The sequence below is a fragment of the Temnothorax curvispinosus genome, unplaced genomic scaffold, assembly GCF_003070985.1.
Source record: "Temnothorax curvispinosus isolate PA1 unplaced genomic scaffold, ASM307098v1 QBEX01010269.1, whole genome shotgun sequence".
Classification (NCBI taxonomy): Eukaryota; Metazoa; Arthropoda; class Insecta; order Hymenoptera; family Formicidae; genus Temnothorax; species Temnothorax curvispinosus.
The window spans coordinates 128,112-144,093 of NW_020220049.1; the positions used below are offsets into that span (position 1 = coordinate 128,112).

General features: G+C 39.1%; 3 protein-coding genes across 5 annotated transcripts in view; all 3 read right to left on the reverse strand.

Moving 5' to 3' along the window:
- The window catches only part of LOC112459960, a 128,348-nt gene extending 120,135 nt beyond the window's left edge, over positions 1-8,213 (reverse strand). Inside the window, exons 1-4 of the mRNA XM_025024339.1 lie at positions 6,939-8,213; positions 6,652-6,859; positions 6,298-6,570; positions 6,053-6,215 (exon numbers count right to left, since the gene is read on the reverse strand). Of these exons, the coding sequence (XP_024880107.1) occupies positions 6,053-6,215; positions 6,298-6,570; positions 6,652-6,859; positions 6,939-7,855 (1,561 nt within the window). The 5' untranslated portion in view covers positions 7,856-8,213. The remainder of the gene's footprint in view (positions 1-6,052; positions 6,216-6,297; positions 6,571-6,651; positions 6,860-6,938) is intronic.
- On the reverse strand, positions 673-4,656 carry LOC112459956 (zinc finger BED domain-containing protein 1-like). 3 transcript variants are annotated; one of them, XM_025024331.1, is made up of 6 exons: positions 4,290-4,656; positions 3,671-3,803; positions 3,321-3,433; positions 3,035-3,219; positions 2,764-2,941; positions 673-2,663 (listed from the first exon to the last, which is right to left on the reverse strand). In XM_025024331.1, coding segments are annotated over exons 3-6 (1,893 nt in total). In that variant the 5' UTR covers positions 3,322-3,433; positions 3,671-3,803; positions 4,290-4,656; the 3' UTR covers positions 673-1,134. The 3 variants fall into 3 exon arrangements, with proteins under 3 accessions (XP_024880099.1, XP_024880102.1, XP_024880101.1); XM_025024334.1 differs by lacking the exon at positions 3,321-3,433; XM_025024333.1 differs by lacking the exon at positions 4,290-4,656 and having other exon boundaries at positions 3,671-4,072.
- Positions 8,214-13,341: 5,128 nt separating the features above from the next.
- On the reverse strand, positions 13,342-15,874 carry LOC112459957 (zinc finger HIT domain-containing protein 2-like). Its single transcript, XM_025024335.1, has 5 exons — positions 14,878-15,874; positions 14,439-14,733; positions 14,094-14,360; positions 13,810-14,013; positions 13,342-13,733 (listed from the first exon to the last, which is right to left on the reverse strand). The coding sequence occupies exons 1-5, from the start codon at positions 14,958-14,960 to the stop codon at positions 13,422-13,424; spliced, it is 1,161 nt and encodes a 386-aa protein (XP_024880103.1). The 5' UTR covers positions 14,961-15,874; the 3' UTR covers positions 13,342-13,421.
- Between the last annotated feature and the right edge of the window lie 108 nt (positions 15,875-15,982).

Sequence of the window (15,982 nt, forward strand, 5' to 3'; positions counted from 1 at the left end):
AAGAGAAAACGGAGCACACTTGCAGCGACGCTCGCGAACGCGGGCTCGCTCGACTCGAGGGCTGAGAAAACGCGCGCATTTCTCAATTTCCGCGAACGCGTCGTGCCCTTGTCCCTTTTGTCGCCGCGAAAGGCACGCAACACGCATGCGACGCGAATGCACAGCTCGCGAGACATCTCCGAGGCTCCTCGCGCCGTATGTTCGCGATACTCGGCGAACATCCGGTACACGTCGCGAGGCGACATTCGAGAGCCGATCTTGTGTCGGTGGTGCGATGAGAGATATACTTACTCACGTTTGTCAACGTGAGGGCCAAGCGTCCGACTCGTCGGCGATAGGGATGGGCGATACAGCCTGAAAGTATCGATACATCGTATCGATATGTATCATAAATGAAAGTATCGATACACAAAAAATATCGAATGTCTCGTATCGATATCATCAATATCGAAACATACATAATTAGATATTAGATTAGTTCGCCGTTTGCAAAAATTTTTGGCATCCAATTTCTTACTTCTGACGTAAAATAAAGTATAAAATGAGAGGTATTTTGCGGCATAAAAGTTACAACGCGAGTACACAAGAACACCTTAAGTACAATTTTTTATTTATAAAATAAATGTTTTTGTTTATATTGTTTATATATTAAAATGTGTACTTATAATTATATCACATTAGCACTTATAATTATTGTAATTATGATTACATACATTAAACAGAAAAATAATTACTTATTTTTGCATGTGAGTGTAATAACAGTAATATCACATATGAAATCTGCTTAGAAAGAAATGAAAATGGAACTTATAAACTATAATAGCAAATGCAATACTTTGATCATTAAATTAACGCAAATTTACCTCATCTGTATGTATACACTTACGAGACATTTTATTCTTAATTGTAAGCAAATTGTAAGAAAATTAGAAAAGAAACATTAGTAGAAACTTAATATATAGAATGTATAAAAAATAAGTCCACTGAAGTGTGTAATTACTGCAAACAGAAAAATAATTTTACTTATTTTTGCACGTGAGTGTAAAAATTCACTTCTATAATACGTCACAAACGCCTCGTCACCAGTCGCGAAGGATGGCAGGAGCGTTTGTGATGTATTGCAGAATTGATAATTTATAAATGCCAATCGCCAAGATCGAGGGAATGTAAAAATAATAATTGATTAAGGTGATCACCTGTCAACCTGTTCCTATCTTCGGACATTATTTTACCTGCTTCAGAAAATAACCTTTCGGAAGGAACTGAAGTGGCAATTAGTGATAAATATTTAATTGCTAAGGTTCTTAGAGGCGAATCTCGGGCCATATTCCAATATTTTATGGCATTATCACTCATTTTTAACGGTGGTTGATTCAGATAGTAACGAAAGTCCTCTGGCATTTGGTTAGGATCTTGATTAACTATCTGTTTAGATATATTTAAATTTACAAGATTTTCATGATAGGACCAAAAATTTGTTTTATCATTATTATCTGAATTTTCTTGTTGACTTTGAAATTCATGGTTAATATCTGTAACCTTAGAATTTACAAACCTTGTAATTTTATTAATAGCATGTGAGCAAGCAACTTTATCGCTAAAATTAATATTTTTAAATCGAGGATCTAAAATTGTAGCCATAGCTAACGATGATACGTGTTCAATAGTTTCAAATCTTTTGCTTAACTGATCTTTTAACGCCTTTTTAAAGTGATGACCTATATCAGTAGAAGGTTCAAACGCCTGTAATGTATTCTTTAAAATATTGACAACTGGAATTACTTTACTCGCAGTAAGATAATACTCGCCGCATATGATTTTTGTTGCCTCTTCAAATGGTTTTAGCAACTCAACAAATTCTTTAGTCGATTGTAACTCCGAAGCAGTTAGCATCGGAGGAGCCGTAGGACATTGCAAAATAATGACACTAATTTTTTCGGACAATTGTATAAATCTTTGTAGCATATTATACGTGGAATTCCACCGTGTTTCAACACTTTGGATTAACTTTAAGTTCGAATGAATACGTAATTGATCTGCAGCAATAACTGATTTTTTAAAATAGGTGACAATATTTTTTATTTTTGCGCAGAAACCTTTTACGATATTATCGTCATCAATAATTCTCGCCAAAACTAAGTTCAAGGTATGCGCAAAGCATGGCAAATGCTTGTCTGCACCGAAGGCATCAACAATAGCCTTTTTTATGTTAGCAGCATTATCTGACACAACGGCTACAATATTTTGACTTTGTATATTCCATGTATCTATTAAATTTAATAGCCAATTTTTCAAATACTCGGACTGGTGTCTTTCAGTCATCTCAACAACGCCAATTGTGACAGATCTATGTTGCTCTTCTACTAAGAAGTGTGCCGTTAAGCCCAGAAAACTTTTCATATTTAATGATTCAGTCCAAATATCAGTAGTTAAAGATAAATAATTTACTTGTGAAAGTTTTGCTTTCATCATATTTGATAAGACCTCGTATTTCTCTTCCACGAGATGAGTTATGGTCCTCCTACTAGGAACCGTGTATAATGGCAATATTGCATTCATGAAGGTTTTGAAACCCTCCTTTTCAACCACACGAAATGGTAAGTTGTCCTTAGCAATCATAAACAGCAATTTGTTTGTCACGTCGGCAGCTTTGGATCCTCCATCTAAAAAATTAAAAATATCATAACAATTTTTTAAATATACTTACATTAGTAATGAATAAGTTATTTAAAACTCAATTAAATAATTACAACTTCTCCATACCTTGATATGATTTTTGTTTTGCAAATGCTGAGTCAATTCGAGGTTGTTTGGAGGAAACAATTGGATTTCGTAAAACTGATACCGATCGCGTTTCTGTTTCTGATGATATAGACGTAGACGGTCCCGGAGATGAGATTGGGTCATCAAGGTCAATGATATCTTCGTTGTCTACTTCGGACTAAAATTCAAAGCATACATCAATTAAGGGCGAATAAAAATAAAAAAAAATATAAATATTGTGTTATGTAATAATATAAATAACAAATATTACTATTTGTCTTTTTGTCTTGACGAATACTGTAGATTTCTCCATCTGAACATCAGGATGACATCGATTCATATGGAAATGTAAATTAGTTGTATTTCCAGATGTTTTTACATTTAACTGGCAGATTTTGCATTTAGCAACTGTATCACTTTTTACAAAATAATTCCAAATAGGATTTTTTGGCGGCACTATAAAGAAAAAGAAATAGGATGATTATTATTTAATAATTAATAAAAAAATGAAAGAAATAAGGAAATAGAATAAAATAAAGGAAAACTTGCACGCCTACTTTTAGTACTTTTATAGAAAGTAAGTGCGTTAGTGCGCCGTTAGAAGTTAGAAGTTAGGAAATGGGAACGTGGAATGTGCTCTTTCACCTTAGGACTTTTCTTAGATTTAACTCTGTAAATATTACAAATAAGGAAATTATACATTCAACTCTATAAAACAGATCATAAGAAATCTGAGTGCGTTTTCCAGCAAGTGATATAAGTCGACTCAAATGTCGTTCTATCTTTGTTATTTATTGAATGCTAAGTAAAGAAAGATAGAACGACGTTTGTAATGACTTCAATGACTTGTGTCGCTTGCTAAAAAGTGAACTAAAAGAAATATATAATAATTATTTTTTATCCTTACCTCGATTGTAACTGCAGTCTCTTGTAAGAGAGTTACTGTTACAGTACGTACCTACGTACTTGAACCTTGAACTAGCTGTACAGAATTCTGCTCTTCACTTTACTGGATACGGACACTCTAAGTCTAGTCTAGACTAATACAAATAAGAAAATTATCCATTCAACTCTATAAAACGGATCAGTAAAGGTGCTTTTTCATGCTGACTGACGCTCGATTTGAGCGTCAAAATTGATCACGTGATAGGTCACGTGATCAGTTTTAACGCTCAAATCAAGCGTCGAGTGTCAGCATAAAAAAGCCTTTTAATAAATAATAAAATCTGAGTGCGTTCTCCAGCAAGTGATACAACTCAAATGTCGTTCTATCTTTGTTATTTATTGAATGCTAAGTAAAAAAAGATAGAACGACATTTGTGACAACTTCAATGACTTGTGTCGCTTGCTGGAAAGTGAACTAGATAAAAGAAATATATACCTAGCTTTACAGCAAACGACACAAGTCGACACAAGTATCGTTTTATCTTTGTTACTTATTACCAAAAAAGAAAGATAAAACGATGCTTGTGTCGATTTGTGTCGTTTGCTGGAAAGCTCCCATAATAATTATTTTTTATCCTTACCTTGATTGTAACTGCAGTCTCTTGTAAGAGAGTTACTGTTACAGTACGTACACTACGTACCTACGTACTTGAAGTACTTCAACCTTGAACTAGCTCTACAGACTTCTGTTCTTCACTTCATTGGACACTCTAGACACTGAGATAACGTAACGGCAACGGCCATAAAAAAACAAAGGATAGTCAAGGGCCGGCCCACGGGCGCCACCGCCAACCGCCACGGACGGTCGACATAGGTCTACCAAAGTTCGATATTCAAGGGTCAAGTATCGATACGTGGAAATATCGAGCGATAAAGTATCGATACAAATAGGGGATAATTGGGCACTGAAGTATCGATATTTGAAATATCGATACTGTATCGCCCATCCCTAGTCGGCGACCCGCGGACGAGGTTAGGGTACGGCTCGGTGCACGCGCGAAACACCGCGAAATTCCGCCTCGGAGCGAGCGGCTGCGTTAGCGCGGGCGTGCTCGTGGCGGGCTCGTGACGGACGCGGCGAGTCGGTATCACCTTTATCGAAATTCGTAATCTCAGGACTGTCATGTCCAGTATATAATACGATATATATATCTCGACGCGCCGCACGCTCCGAGATACTCCAAGATGACCGCGAGCACTGATCCGGCGGCGAATCTTTCACGTTGGCGACATCTAGCGTGAGAATTGACTTGCACGAAAATACGGTTTCAACTTTGAACCATCGATACGTTATCACGGTTTAACCGGTCGATATAATTATATTTTTAAGAAAAATCCTACTCGGTTATGTTATTTATCTCCACCAATGTAGATTAACTTTAATTTCGATTTTATAGAAAAATGTCTCAGAATTTTTCATATTAATCAAAATTTCTAAAAAAATTTTGAAATTCAAAATGCTCCAAATTTTTCAGATATTTTTACAAATTGAAATTTTTTTCAGAAAAACAGAATAAAATATTTCAGAATTTTCCCGCTAACATATCTTTGAAATCTAAATAGATATGAGAAAATCTGTGCAATTTACCAAAAATTTTCATACATATGAATATTGAAATATTCCGAAAATTCTGTTCCAATTATTTCTGAAAATATTTAAAAAATGTTCTGAGAAATTATGAGATATTTTGCCACCAGGTTTTTACTTACTTTTTATTTTATTCTAGTTCTAATCATCTCCGTTTCTATCAATGTAGATTAACTTTAATTTCGATTTAACTTATCTTCTATCTTTTTCTAACTTAGAAAAAGATGAAAAATAAGTTAAACCGAGATTAGAGTTAATCAACATTGGTAGAAATGAACATAAGAATTATAAAAGCATAAGAAGTTAAACCAAGATTAAGGTTAATCTATATTGGTAGAAATGGGACGTAAGAATTAGAAAAAAGATAAGAAGTTAAACCGAGATTAAAGTTAATCTATAACAGAAATGAACATTAATGGATTAGTGACAAATTTTCACGGAACTTCGCATGGGCAAGACGCAAAATTATTCCTACGCAATAGGTTTTCTCTCAACTAGATTATATTTCTGTAGAAAAATATTTGAAAACTTATAAAATTCGATTTTATAAATTTACCAAAAAGCTTGCACTTTGTATCAAAAGGGTAATAATTCTAAGGATTTATGATAATGTGAACAGATAATGCAAAATTTATAATTCCATAGCTTCCCGTTTGGGAGCTGGCCCTTCTTCTACCACAGCAACGTATCTGGTGAGAGCGGCGGTATCTTTCGGTCTCAACGTGATATCCCCTTTATCATTGTTGGAAAATTTACATTCGCTTAAAGAGACATTTTTTAGAGACGCATTGTTCAATTCACTTCCCACCTCTACACTCTCCGAACGAGTTACTTTCTCAGTTTCTACCACGACAGCTTGTCCCTTTTCAATGTGCTCGAAGGAACATCTGCTCGCGGTAAAACTTGCATTGTCGTTGAGCTGGAAAAAAAAGAGACGTAATACATTTATTATAAATATTCTAAAGAGCAACGCAGCGGAGACTAATGCAAAATAACTTTACCCGTACACCCTCGCAGCCTTCAAAGATACAATCATTCATAACGACCTCGCCGGTACCATAAATAATGATGGCGGTCCCCAATCCTTGGAAACTCGTGTTCTCAAGTACTAACTTCGCTCCCGGCATAACAACCGCGCCCCATTTAGCGCTATTACTTGCAGTGACATTAGAGACACGTATTCTGCAACCAGTTACAATTACGGTACAACCCTTCCTGACAATTATGCCTGCCTGAAGTATTCCCAGGTCGATGCAGATATTCCTCAACAATATCTGTTGTATTACACAAAATAAATTACAAAATTAATGACAGAAGTAGCAGAAACGTGAGAAAATGAATTACCAGAGGCATACCTCATTGCCAGATAGATCGAACAGAGACGATGTCATATCTGGCTCAAGTGAAGGAGAAATTATAGTGTTCTCTGCGTTAGAAAGTCCCATAATTAAACCTCCTTCTTGCAACCCGTTGGAATTTTTAATCGAATAATTTCCTTTGCCCAAAAAAATAGTATCGCCCGTCTCGAACATATCCATAACGTCGTCGAGATAGCCGCAGATTCTGAAATACAAACAATTTAGAAACTACAATGATTATTTAACCCTCTCAAACATCCTTGCTTAATAGAATCGAAACATACTTAATGGGCGTATCCTCAGGCAACATTGTTTGAATTTTACTGGAGAGTTCCTGCAGCTCTTTGACAACACCCCCCAGCCACACAAAATAGCACACGTTTTTTCTATTTTCATTATCGCCACGCTTTTTTCTTCTATTATACGACTGATTCCTCCCAAGCAATCCTCTCAACGACGGATTCTCCAGCAGGTCCATCTCAGCTTTGATCTGCTGAAGCCGAAAGTGGAGCTTCATCAAGGTACACGTTTCCTGGGCCAGCTCTTCGGGAACGTCGTCCTCCTGGAAGTCCTCAGGCAGCAAAGCCTCGTACGTGGATATCTTCTTCTGTATCTCTTTACCCTCGCTGATTAACGATTTGATAATGTCGCAGGTCTCCTTGCTGACGACTCCGTTATTCATGTCGAAGAACAGTCTGATCCTACGCTCCAGGTGCTGCTCCACCCAATCGATGTTGTCGTCCTCGTCCTCGTCCCACGGCATCCACAGGTAATTGTAGAAGAAACGCAGGCGATCCACGCAATGCGCCGTGCCGACTATGTCCAAGCTGTGGTTCGCCTGCTCGATGGTGGGATAGAGCTCGATCAGCGGGACCTCGTGCTTCTCGGGCAGGTGTATGTCGTCCTGGACGGCCGTGATCTTCACCAGGGCGTTCAACATGGGGTAGTCCATCCCCAGGACCTCCACCTTGACGATGGTCGGATAGCGGATGCCGTAATTCTCGCACGTGGCGCGCGATATCTTCCACAACGCCTGCCAGCCGACCGGCTCGATGACGAGCTCCACGTCGCAGACCCATTCCGTACGGATGTTCGAGGCGGGCACTATTTTCCCACGCGACGACAGGATGTTGGTGTACTCCTCCAACCTCTCGGCGAGGGTCTTGTCGTGGAAGGTGTACACGTTCGTGTACTCGCCCATTTTACATATTCTGCGCACGCACACTCACACACACAGGCGCGTGATCGAGGCGAATTTTGGGCACGAGATTCCCCAACGCGCGGGCGTTTATGCGTTATGTTAGAAAATTTTCATCAAGTCATCAACACGTTACGTTTCGAAAAATACACGTGCTCGGAAGCGACATCGAGGAGACGCCGTCGAAAACGTCGAGCAAAAGCAGGCTCGTCGATAACTCGATGGATAATCGCGGAGCGCCGATAAGGACAATTGATGAATTGCAATGATAAAGGGCATAAAGGGACTTCGGGGAGTAGGGAGTCGATTATGTATACATACATACCTTGAAACGAGGTGATAATTAAAAAGTGAACACATAACATTACACGTTGGAGAGATAAAGAAAAGCATGATACTAATATATTATATTTATTATTTGTCGAAAATGTAATAATTTTACATAATATATATTTGCGATATTAATAAACTCAATTATTGTATACCGTGCGTGCAATGTTAAAATTGAATTGCGTATTTTCGGTTAATCAACACTTTTGTTAACCATCCATTTGACTCGCGTAGCGTCACATCGTGACACCGGCTCGAAGATGCATCTTCGAATATTTCGTCGAACGCATATATTTTGCCAAAGGCCAAAGCACATATAACAGTCGTAGTCGTGCCACGACTGTCGTGGACGTAAAATAACGCACAAGCTTTGGCGTATCCTGATCTGTCAGATCGGGGACATGTTACGTGATGCTTTGGCCCTTATTCGGTCGAAGATGTTTCGCGTGAATATTCGAGACGAAGCGATTACATTATACGATATTGCAAATATTGCAGATATCGCAACTTGCAAATCTACAATATCAACTTATATATAATTTACCTGATATCAGAATCATAAAGCGAAAAAATGACTGCTGTATAAGGCAAGCGTAGACGCGGTGAACGCGAAAGTAAAAAACGGGACGTGTCGACGTACAGTGACGCCCGCCGCGGCGCGAGCGCGGGCGCTTCTGGCGCGACGCGAAGTTGCCCGCGCGGAAACGAAGCCTTCGCCATATTGATGACGTATGGCGTTCCCCTTCCATTAGCCCGTTTCCGTTCCATTTCCAGAAGGCGGCTGACACGGAACGGATCGGCTCCCGAATGAGCATCGCGGCTCATTTAATATCGGTACGTACAACCCATATTATAACCTCGCGTGCGTTCACCGCAGTATCTATCGCCTAGTATAGATTTAGAGCTCGGGTATTGATATTTCTTTTGAAAATACGTATTCCGCGGTGTACGTGTGTTCGCGGCCGAAGGAACGTCGCGCGAGCAATCGCGAAAGTGACCGATCGCGTTTTCGAGTGTCGCGAATATCGCCGGATATTTTCCAAAAATATTAATATACGCTATTCGCTAGAAAACATGCAAAATGACGATCGTTCTAATAGGCGAGTTTGATAACATTTGACTTTCAAAGTTTGGAAAATTCGCGATCGCGCGGCGCCTATCGGCGCGCGACGTGAGAATAAGTTGACCGCGTGCGTGAGACGAAGCACTTCCGCCATATTAATTACGTTCCTCTTTTCCAGAACGCGACGAATATACGAGACGGAGACGGATCGGCTCCGAAACGAGTAGCACGACTTATTTAACTGGTAAGTATATAACGTGTATTATAACGTTGTATTTCACTATCATTGCAATAGCTATCGCGAAGTATATTATAGATTCGTCGCTCGAAAATTAATATGATAATCTGTTCGAACACGTGTGTATTTCGCGAAAGCCTTAATTGTTCGGCCTATTGTAAGATCTATCGCGCGAATCAATCTAGTGACCGCCGCGTCGCTCTTAGCACCCGAAAAAAACCTTTTACGTCATCTTACACAAATATACCCCAGATAACAATTCGTGCGGGGTCATGACATGATACCTTCACAGCGTGATTATCACACCGTGTATGCACGAACGGATCATGCTCGCTTCACGAGCAAGTGATTTTGGCATACGTGCACGCATAGAAGGTCGCACTATGCCATCACGTGTGATTACACGTGTGATGGTACCAGGTACAGTAATACGCACACGTGATGGCATAGTGATTACGCACACATAATAGCATAGTGAACACACACGTGATGGCACAGTGCGATCTTTTACGATTAATATATAATTGATGATGAATTATAATATTGATCGTAAAAGATCGCACTACATATAAAAATAATATTTAAATATATACTATATAGATATATATACTATATTGCTTGCTGGCACCAATTTATTTTATATTTGATTTTAGACGAATATGGGGAAGAGATTAAAAGAAACACACGCTTAACATAAAAAAAAAAGAACTTTTGCACGCAAATTTTATTCGTAATTTCAATAAATTTGTAATAAAAGAATAACATCTTATAAGGACAATGTTTTTTTTTTAATATTAACTTGTATAACATTTTATAAGAAAGAAATTTTTAGAAATAGAAATATATATTAACAAGTAATATTTTATATTTTGTTGATATCACTCATGTCACAAATAATTTATTAAGGGATTGTATTACGATAATCGAGCTGCCGCATATTTTAAGCAGGGCAATTACGACAAAACGATTGAAGACTGCGACAGTGCAATGTTAAAAATATTTCATAACGTTTCCATTAACATTGTTTTGCAGATTTTTAGCATTAATAGAGTTAGAAAATTACGAGGAGGTACAACACTATTAATATGATATCATCCTGTAACATGCTGTTTAGTGTTTTATCTCCGCAATATTTTAATTATTCACGGAAAATTAAAGAAAAGGCAAGTATTAATGCCAAAATAAATATACATATAACTACAAAAATTTATCAACTTGCAAGACACGTTAATTTGGTCTAGATAATATAAAAATAATAACACATTTTTCATGCTTAATATATATATTTTAAGAAGAGTTCTTATTTCACTCAATATTACATATAATTTAACAAACGGATTTGAATTCTTGTCTCTCTTATTATATAATTAGTTATTCCTATTGATTAATAGCTGTCTACACACACTATATACGGGCAAGAATTGCATCATACAAATATAATCTTTTGTAGTTATTTATATTTTTATTCTAGATCATTATATAAATACGATCAATAAATAAATATACGATCAATTTTGCTTTGTATTAGATATCAGAAATGATGGATGTAGCATTTAACGTGAATGCAGATAGCGAGAAACGTGAAACCACTATAATTAATCTGCTATATATAGTGTTTTCATCTTCCTCGCTACCTGCATTCCATATATCAACATCGAAGCCGGAAGCTTATCAGATCTTCGAAGAGAAAGTAGGAGAAGATGTTGAAGCAATTTACAGCGCGATTTGTATTGTAGACAATAAGTTATGCCAAAACAATATTAGTGTAGGCGATACTAATGAGCCCACTATTATAAACGTTGTTATTTTTCGTTGGTGTCTGAAAATGATAAACAGCACATCTCCAAAGATAGTCAACGCGTCTCAATATTGTTCACAGGTTGATATTATCGAACAAAATAATACGTACAATTATCTTACACATATTTTAGTACTTAAAATATTGCATATTTTGGTTTCAGAACATATATCGAACACTTACAGCGGCATAAATAATGAACACGATTCAAAACCCGATAAGACTTTGTACGAAGCACGTAAGGATGAACTTCATTTGATGACACGCTTATTACTGATTGGTTGATTATTCGTTAGATCAATCAATATGAAGCGTGCCATCATATTGAACACTTACAGCGGCATAAATAATGAACACGATTCAAAACCCGATAAGACTTTGTGTGCGAAGCACATAAAAATGAACTTGATATGATGGCACGCTTATTATTGATTGGTCTAACGAATAAAGCGATAACAGGACTTGCTAGAGACGCAATAATAAAACTTATTACGCGTAACATTTATTATACTTCGTTACACTGGGCCAAACGATTGGTCGAGTTTGGCGGTTTGCAAATATTAATGGAGTATAGTCGGTCAGGAATACGAATTCTCGTCCGACATAACGTCTTTCACGCGAACTATAACCAGAATGTGCTTAGCAAAGATATATAAAAAAATGTACCGTAATGTGCTGATAAGAGGAGATTTATCAACGTCATTTATTGAAGATTTTATTTAAGCTAAAGTGTCTGCATCTGACACAAAATCCAACGTATGAATTTTGTTACTTCCAATCTTTTCTAATTATTTAATTTAGTTTCAAAATAAAGGGTCAAGTATCCCTTTGACCGTAGCACACTTGATAAATTTTAACTCTATTTTTGAAGCAGAAGAATTGAAGTCGACTGACGTAGAATGTCATGTATGAATTTTGTAACTTTCGATCTTTCCCGATGACTTAGAGCCTCGCTAAAATGGACAGCCCGAATAGCAAGGAATTGATAGCCCGTGTTTTCAACGCGATATGCAGTCAAGAGAAATTGAGAAAAATAGTTGTTGATGAAGGCGGTACGGGGACATTGTTGTAACGACAACGTTATAACGACAACAACATCTCCGCACCGCCTTCATCAGCAACTATATAGCGCTGGATGGCACAGACAAGGGAAAGGACTATGCTTCGCGAGCCCTGTTTTATCTCGCACTCACGCTACCTTTTGAGATTGCATTTTCTGGTCATCAGATCATGAAGGTTGTTCGGCCAATTTTAAATTTCTTGAAAATCTGCAAATATCACGTTGACAAGAATGACATTCCGAAGTGTCCCGCTAATGAGATACACGACACTATAACAGTTTTGTACAATCTAGCTAGTATCAACGACAACATGCGAAAATGTATATTCGAGATTCGAGGCAGATGTTGAGAGAATAATCGAGCACTGTACGCATGATGGCGATAAATTCAATAATATATTGCAGCAAACGTTCATACAACTCATAAACAATTTGGTATCATGCCGTGAAGTTGCTATTCAATTTGTTGAGCAGAGATCTTATCAACTTTGGTATTTTATGCTTTTATCCGTGGAGGAAGGCAAAGATAAAACATGTAAAGAAGACAACAGTCGTAACATTTAGATCGTTAATTACTATGTACGATCCTAATGTTACAGCTGCTGTCTTCTTTATGTTATACGACAGCCAGCGAAGAGGCTTGCAAAAAATTAATCGACTGGGAATTTTGGAAGAGATTCTTACCTTTTTTACTCGATAATGAAGACGATGACTTATAACATAAAGGTACCGAAATTGCATTAAATGATGAGAAGTACGAAAGAAGTCACTGTAAAACTCATGAAACCAGACATAAAGGAACTTTTGAAAAAATTAAGCGAGAATGACACCATGCAAAACAAGATCAAAGAATTACCATTTCTTGTTTTAAAGGCTGCTGCGGAATGGGGCAAACTCAAGAGAGACATCGAAGGGAACGGATCGTCACAAAGCACTGATAATATAGAACATTCGATTAAAAGGATTAAACGTGAATAATAAAGAAGATCTAAATGACATGTTAATAGAATATTATTTATTAATTTTAATAAATGACAGCACAATGTACAGTATAATTAATAAATAAACGAAACTTTGCATTTACAAGACTCCTGTCCCGGCGCTTTTTACCCATGATAAATAATATTCCAGCTTCTTCGAGCACAGAAGTATACTCTTTCTCGACAGACTTGGGTCGTCGCTATGTCTCTGCGAAAATCTCTTTGTAAATTCTTGATTGTTCCTCTTGCAGGTTAAAATTTCTTTCTTCGCTGCTGCCAGCAATCGGTGGAGCTCGGAGAGTGCCGCGGACGTATAAACGGTTTTCATTTCGGGCCCTGGTCCTTGCAAAATGGAAGCGCCAGCTTCTCTTAACGCCGCTAAAGTTTGTTCATCTTGTGGCAACCAATCAACCTAAGTATATATTTAATAATAATACGTTATAATGTATACACATTTATGTTAATGTATAGGTGCACAAGCTACTAACGCTTTTTATGTTTTCCATAACGGATTCAATTGCCGTGTCCGCATCTTTGAAGACCTTATTATCCCTCATATTTTCGCAGATAGTCAGAAAAACATGGGCAGCCTCCTCTGCACAGTTCGAATAATCTCCAATGTAGTAAAGAGCAATATATGCGTAAGCGTATATCACATTTGTCACGTTAAAGTGTACGCAAGGGGATGCTTTCTAAACACAAATAATAACGTTTAATTGTAGTAACCATTTTATTAATTATATTATTTTAAGTATGTGAACTTATTACCAACCTGCACATCGTTAAATAACGGTACGTCTATCAAGGCGGGATATTTCAAATCGCTATAGGCATCCTTAATGTCCTCTTCAACAGGCTGAATTAATTTTCTTTCCACGCGGCAAGTCCACCACGGTATCCACTTGGGCAGCAACTTTTCCGCCTCTCCATTTTTTATCAGCGCCTCAAATTCTTGCCTCTCTGCTTCGGATAAGGCTGACCAGAGCTCATTCGGATCTTCGAAATTGACATTCTGCAATCTGGTTTCCAAGTCGAGAAGCTGAAAGATATACATATTCGTAAGAACGATCGTGCATTAATCAAGTCACAAATTTCTAACACGTCTGTCCTTAATTACCTCTTGCTCGTCGTCTGAATCCAACGGATAATCCTCGCCGCTGGTGCTCCCCTCGTCTGAATTATCTTCTCCTAAGACGTCATCCCCCAGGGCCGCCTCGTGTTCCCTCTTAAGGATCTCCATCATGTTTTGCCTAGCAGCCGGATCGTTCTCCCGAGACTTGAACTCCTCCTCGACCCACTGCCTGTAGAAGCTCTCGGAGCAATCCATGTGCGCGTCCGACTTGTAACACTCGACCCCGCAATAGCCTAGGCCACATCGCGGACAGGTATACCGACGCCCGCGCTTGTTGCACCTGTTATGAGAAGAAAAAACGTTACACGCCGACGCAATATTGGATTAGAGCGACCAGTAACACTCGAGCTCCTTGCAGTTTTGTACATATGCTTTTTGCATATTACATCATAATTAAATCTTCGATGTAAAACGTTGTACTTACAATTCACAGATTTTAGCAGCCGAACTTGTACCCGGAGACTCCGTCATTTCGAATCTCTCTGACGAAACGCTGTCAGCTGTCATTCACACGAACACTGCTGTTGTTAGTGTTGTTTTGATCAATCGCACCTCGCACGGCTCGCACCTGAAGCACAGTAGAAAAAACAGACCCTTCCGGACAAGAAGCTACCTGTTTTACCGACGGCGCTCTACTTTATCGACCGCGGCTGGGAAACGCGGTTCCTCGGTGTTCCGGAAGATGCCGCCTCGTGTACTGTTCTTGATTTCAACGGGCAACCGAACTTTCGGAGCCTGTTCGAGCCCTTTATCAGCTTCATCTCTCCTCCTCTACTCGCTGCTACTCGCCGACAACCAATTATACGTCAATACGTCTCGCATTAGGAAAGTTATACTGCCGCTGCGTCGAGAGGCGGACCTCTCGAAACGTTCAATCGCTCGGGCGCTAAACTGGGAATTTCGATAGAGGGTAAACACAGCGCGTTCGATCCGCTTTATCGCGCGCGAGAAGGGAGAAAGATAATCGTAATCATACCGCGGGCGCCCGCGAGAATAACGAGCGCATTATACTCTTCTTCCCCCTTTCGGCCTTATCGCGCGGCACTCGACGTATACACGCGGTACACGTACGTATTCGCGGTATTGCACATACATACACACATACACGCGCGCGATAAGTGCGCGGCGACGCGTTGCCGCATCGCGCTATCGGCATCGGCTATCGCGTTGTATCGCCCGTCGCCCCACCGCCGGCACCTCGTGCTCGTGTGCGCCAGGCCTCTCGGATGACTCGGATTGGTGCGCGGGACGAAAACAAGCGGGGTAACCGAGTACCAGGCGGCGCCCGACTGGACCGGAGTGCGTCATTATCAGTCATTATTCCGAGCAGCGTCGAGCGAGCCGGCGTTACACGTCTTCCGGAGAGTGTCAGGTTTCCCGAGGATTTTCTCAGAGCCGAACACACAACAGTCCCTCGCCGAGGATACATCCTTTTCCGTCTCCACGACGCCTCCGAATACACCTGCCTGCGTATATTGCACGTACCAGATTATCATCTTCGCCACGTGAGTTTGTCGTCGTGCGTCGAC

Bases quoted from the DNA above. Each gene is read 5' to 3' on its own strand.
- LOC112459956 (XM_025024331.1), bottom strand. The intron at 2,942-3,034 runs GTAATATTTGTT...TTTGAATTTTAG, and splicing joins TCAAGACAAAAAGACAAATA to TCCGAAGTAGACAACGAAGA. The intron at 2,664-2,763 runs GTATGGAGAAGT...TTAATTTTTTAG, and splicing joins AAAACAAAAATCATATCAAG to ATGGAGGATCCAAAGCTGCC.
- LOC112459957 (XM_025024335.1), bottom strand. From the start codon at position 14,960: ATGACAGCTGACAGCGTTTCGTCAGAGAGATTCGAAATGACGGAGTCT. The intron at 14,734-14,877 runs GTAAGTACAACG...TTCTCATAACAG, and splicing joins GCTGCTAAAATCTGTGAATT to GTGCAACAAGCGCGGGCGTC. The intron at 13,734-13,809 runs GTTAGTAGCTTG...ATATATACTTAG, and splicing joins TTATGGAAAACATAAAAAGC to GTTGATTGGTTGCCACAAGA.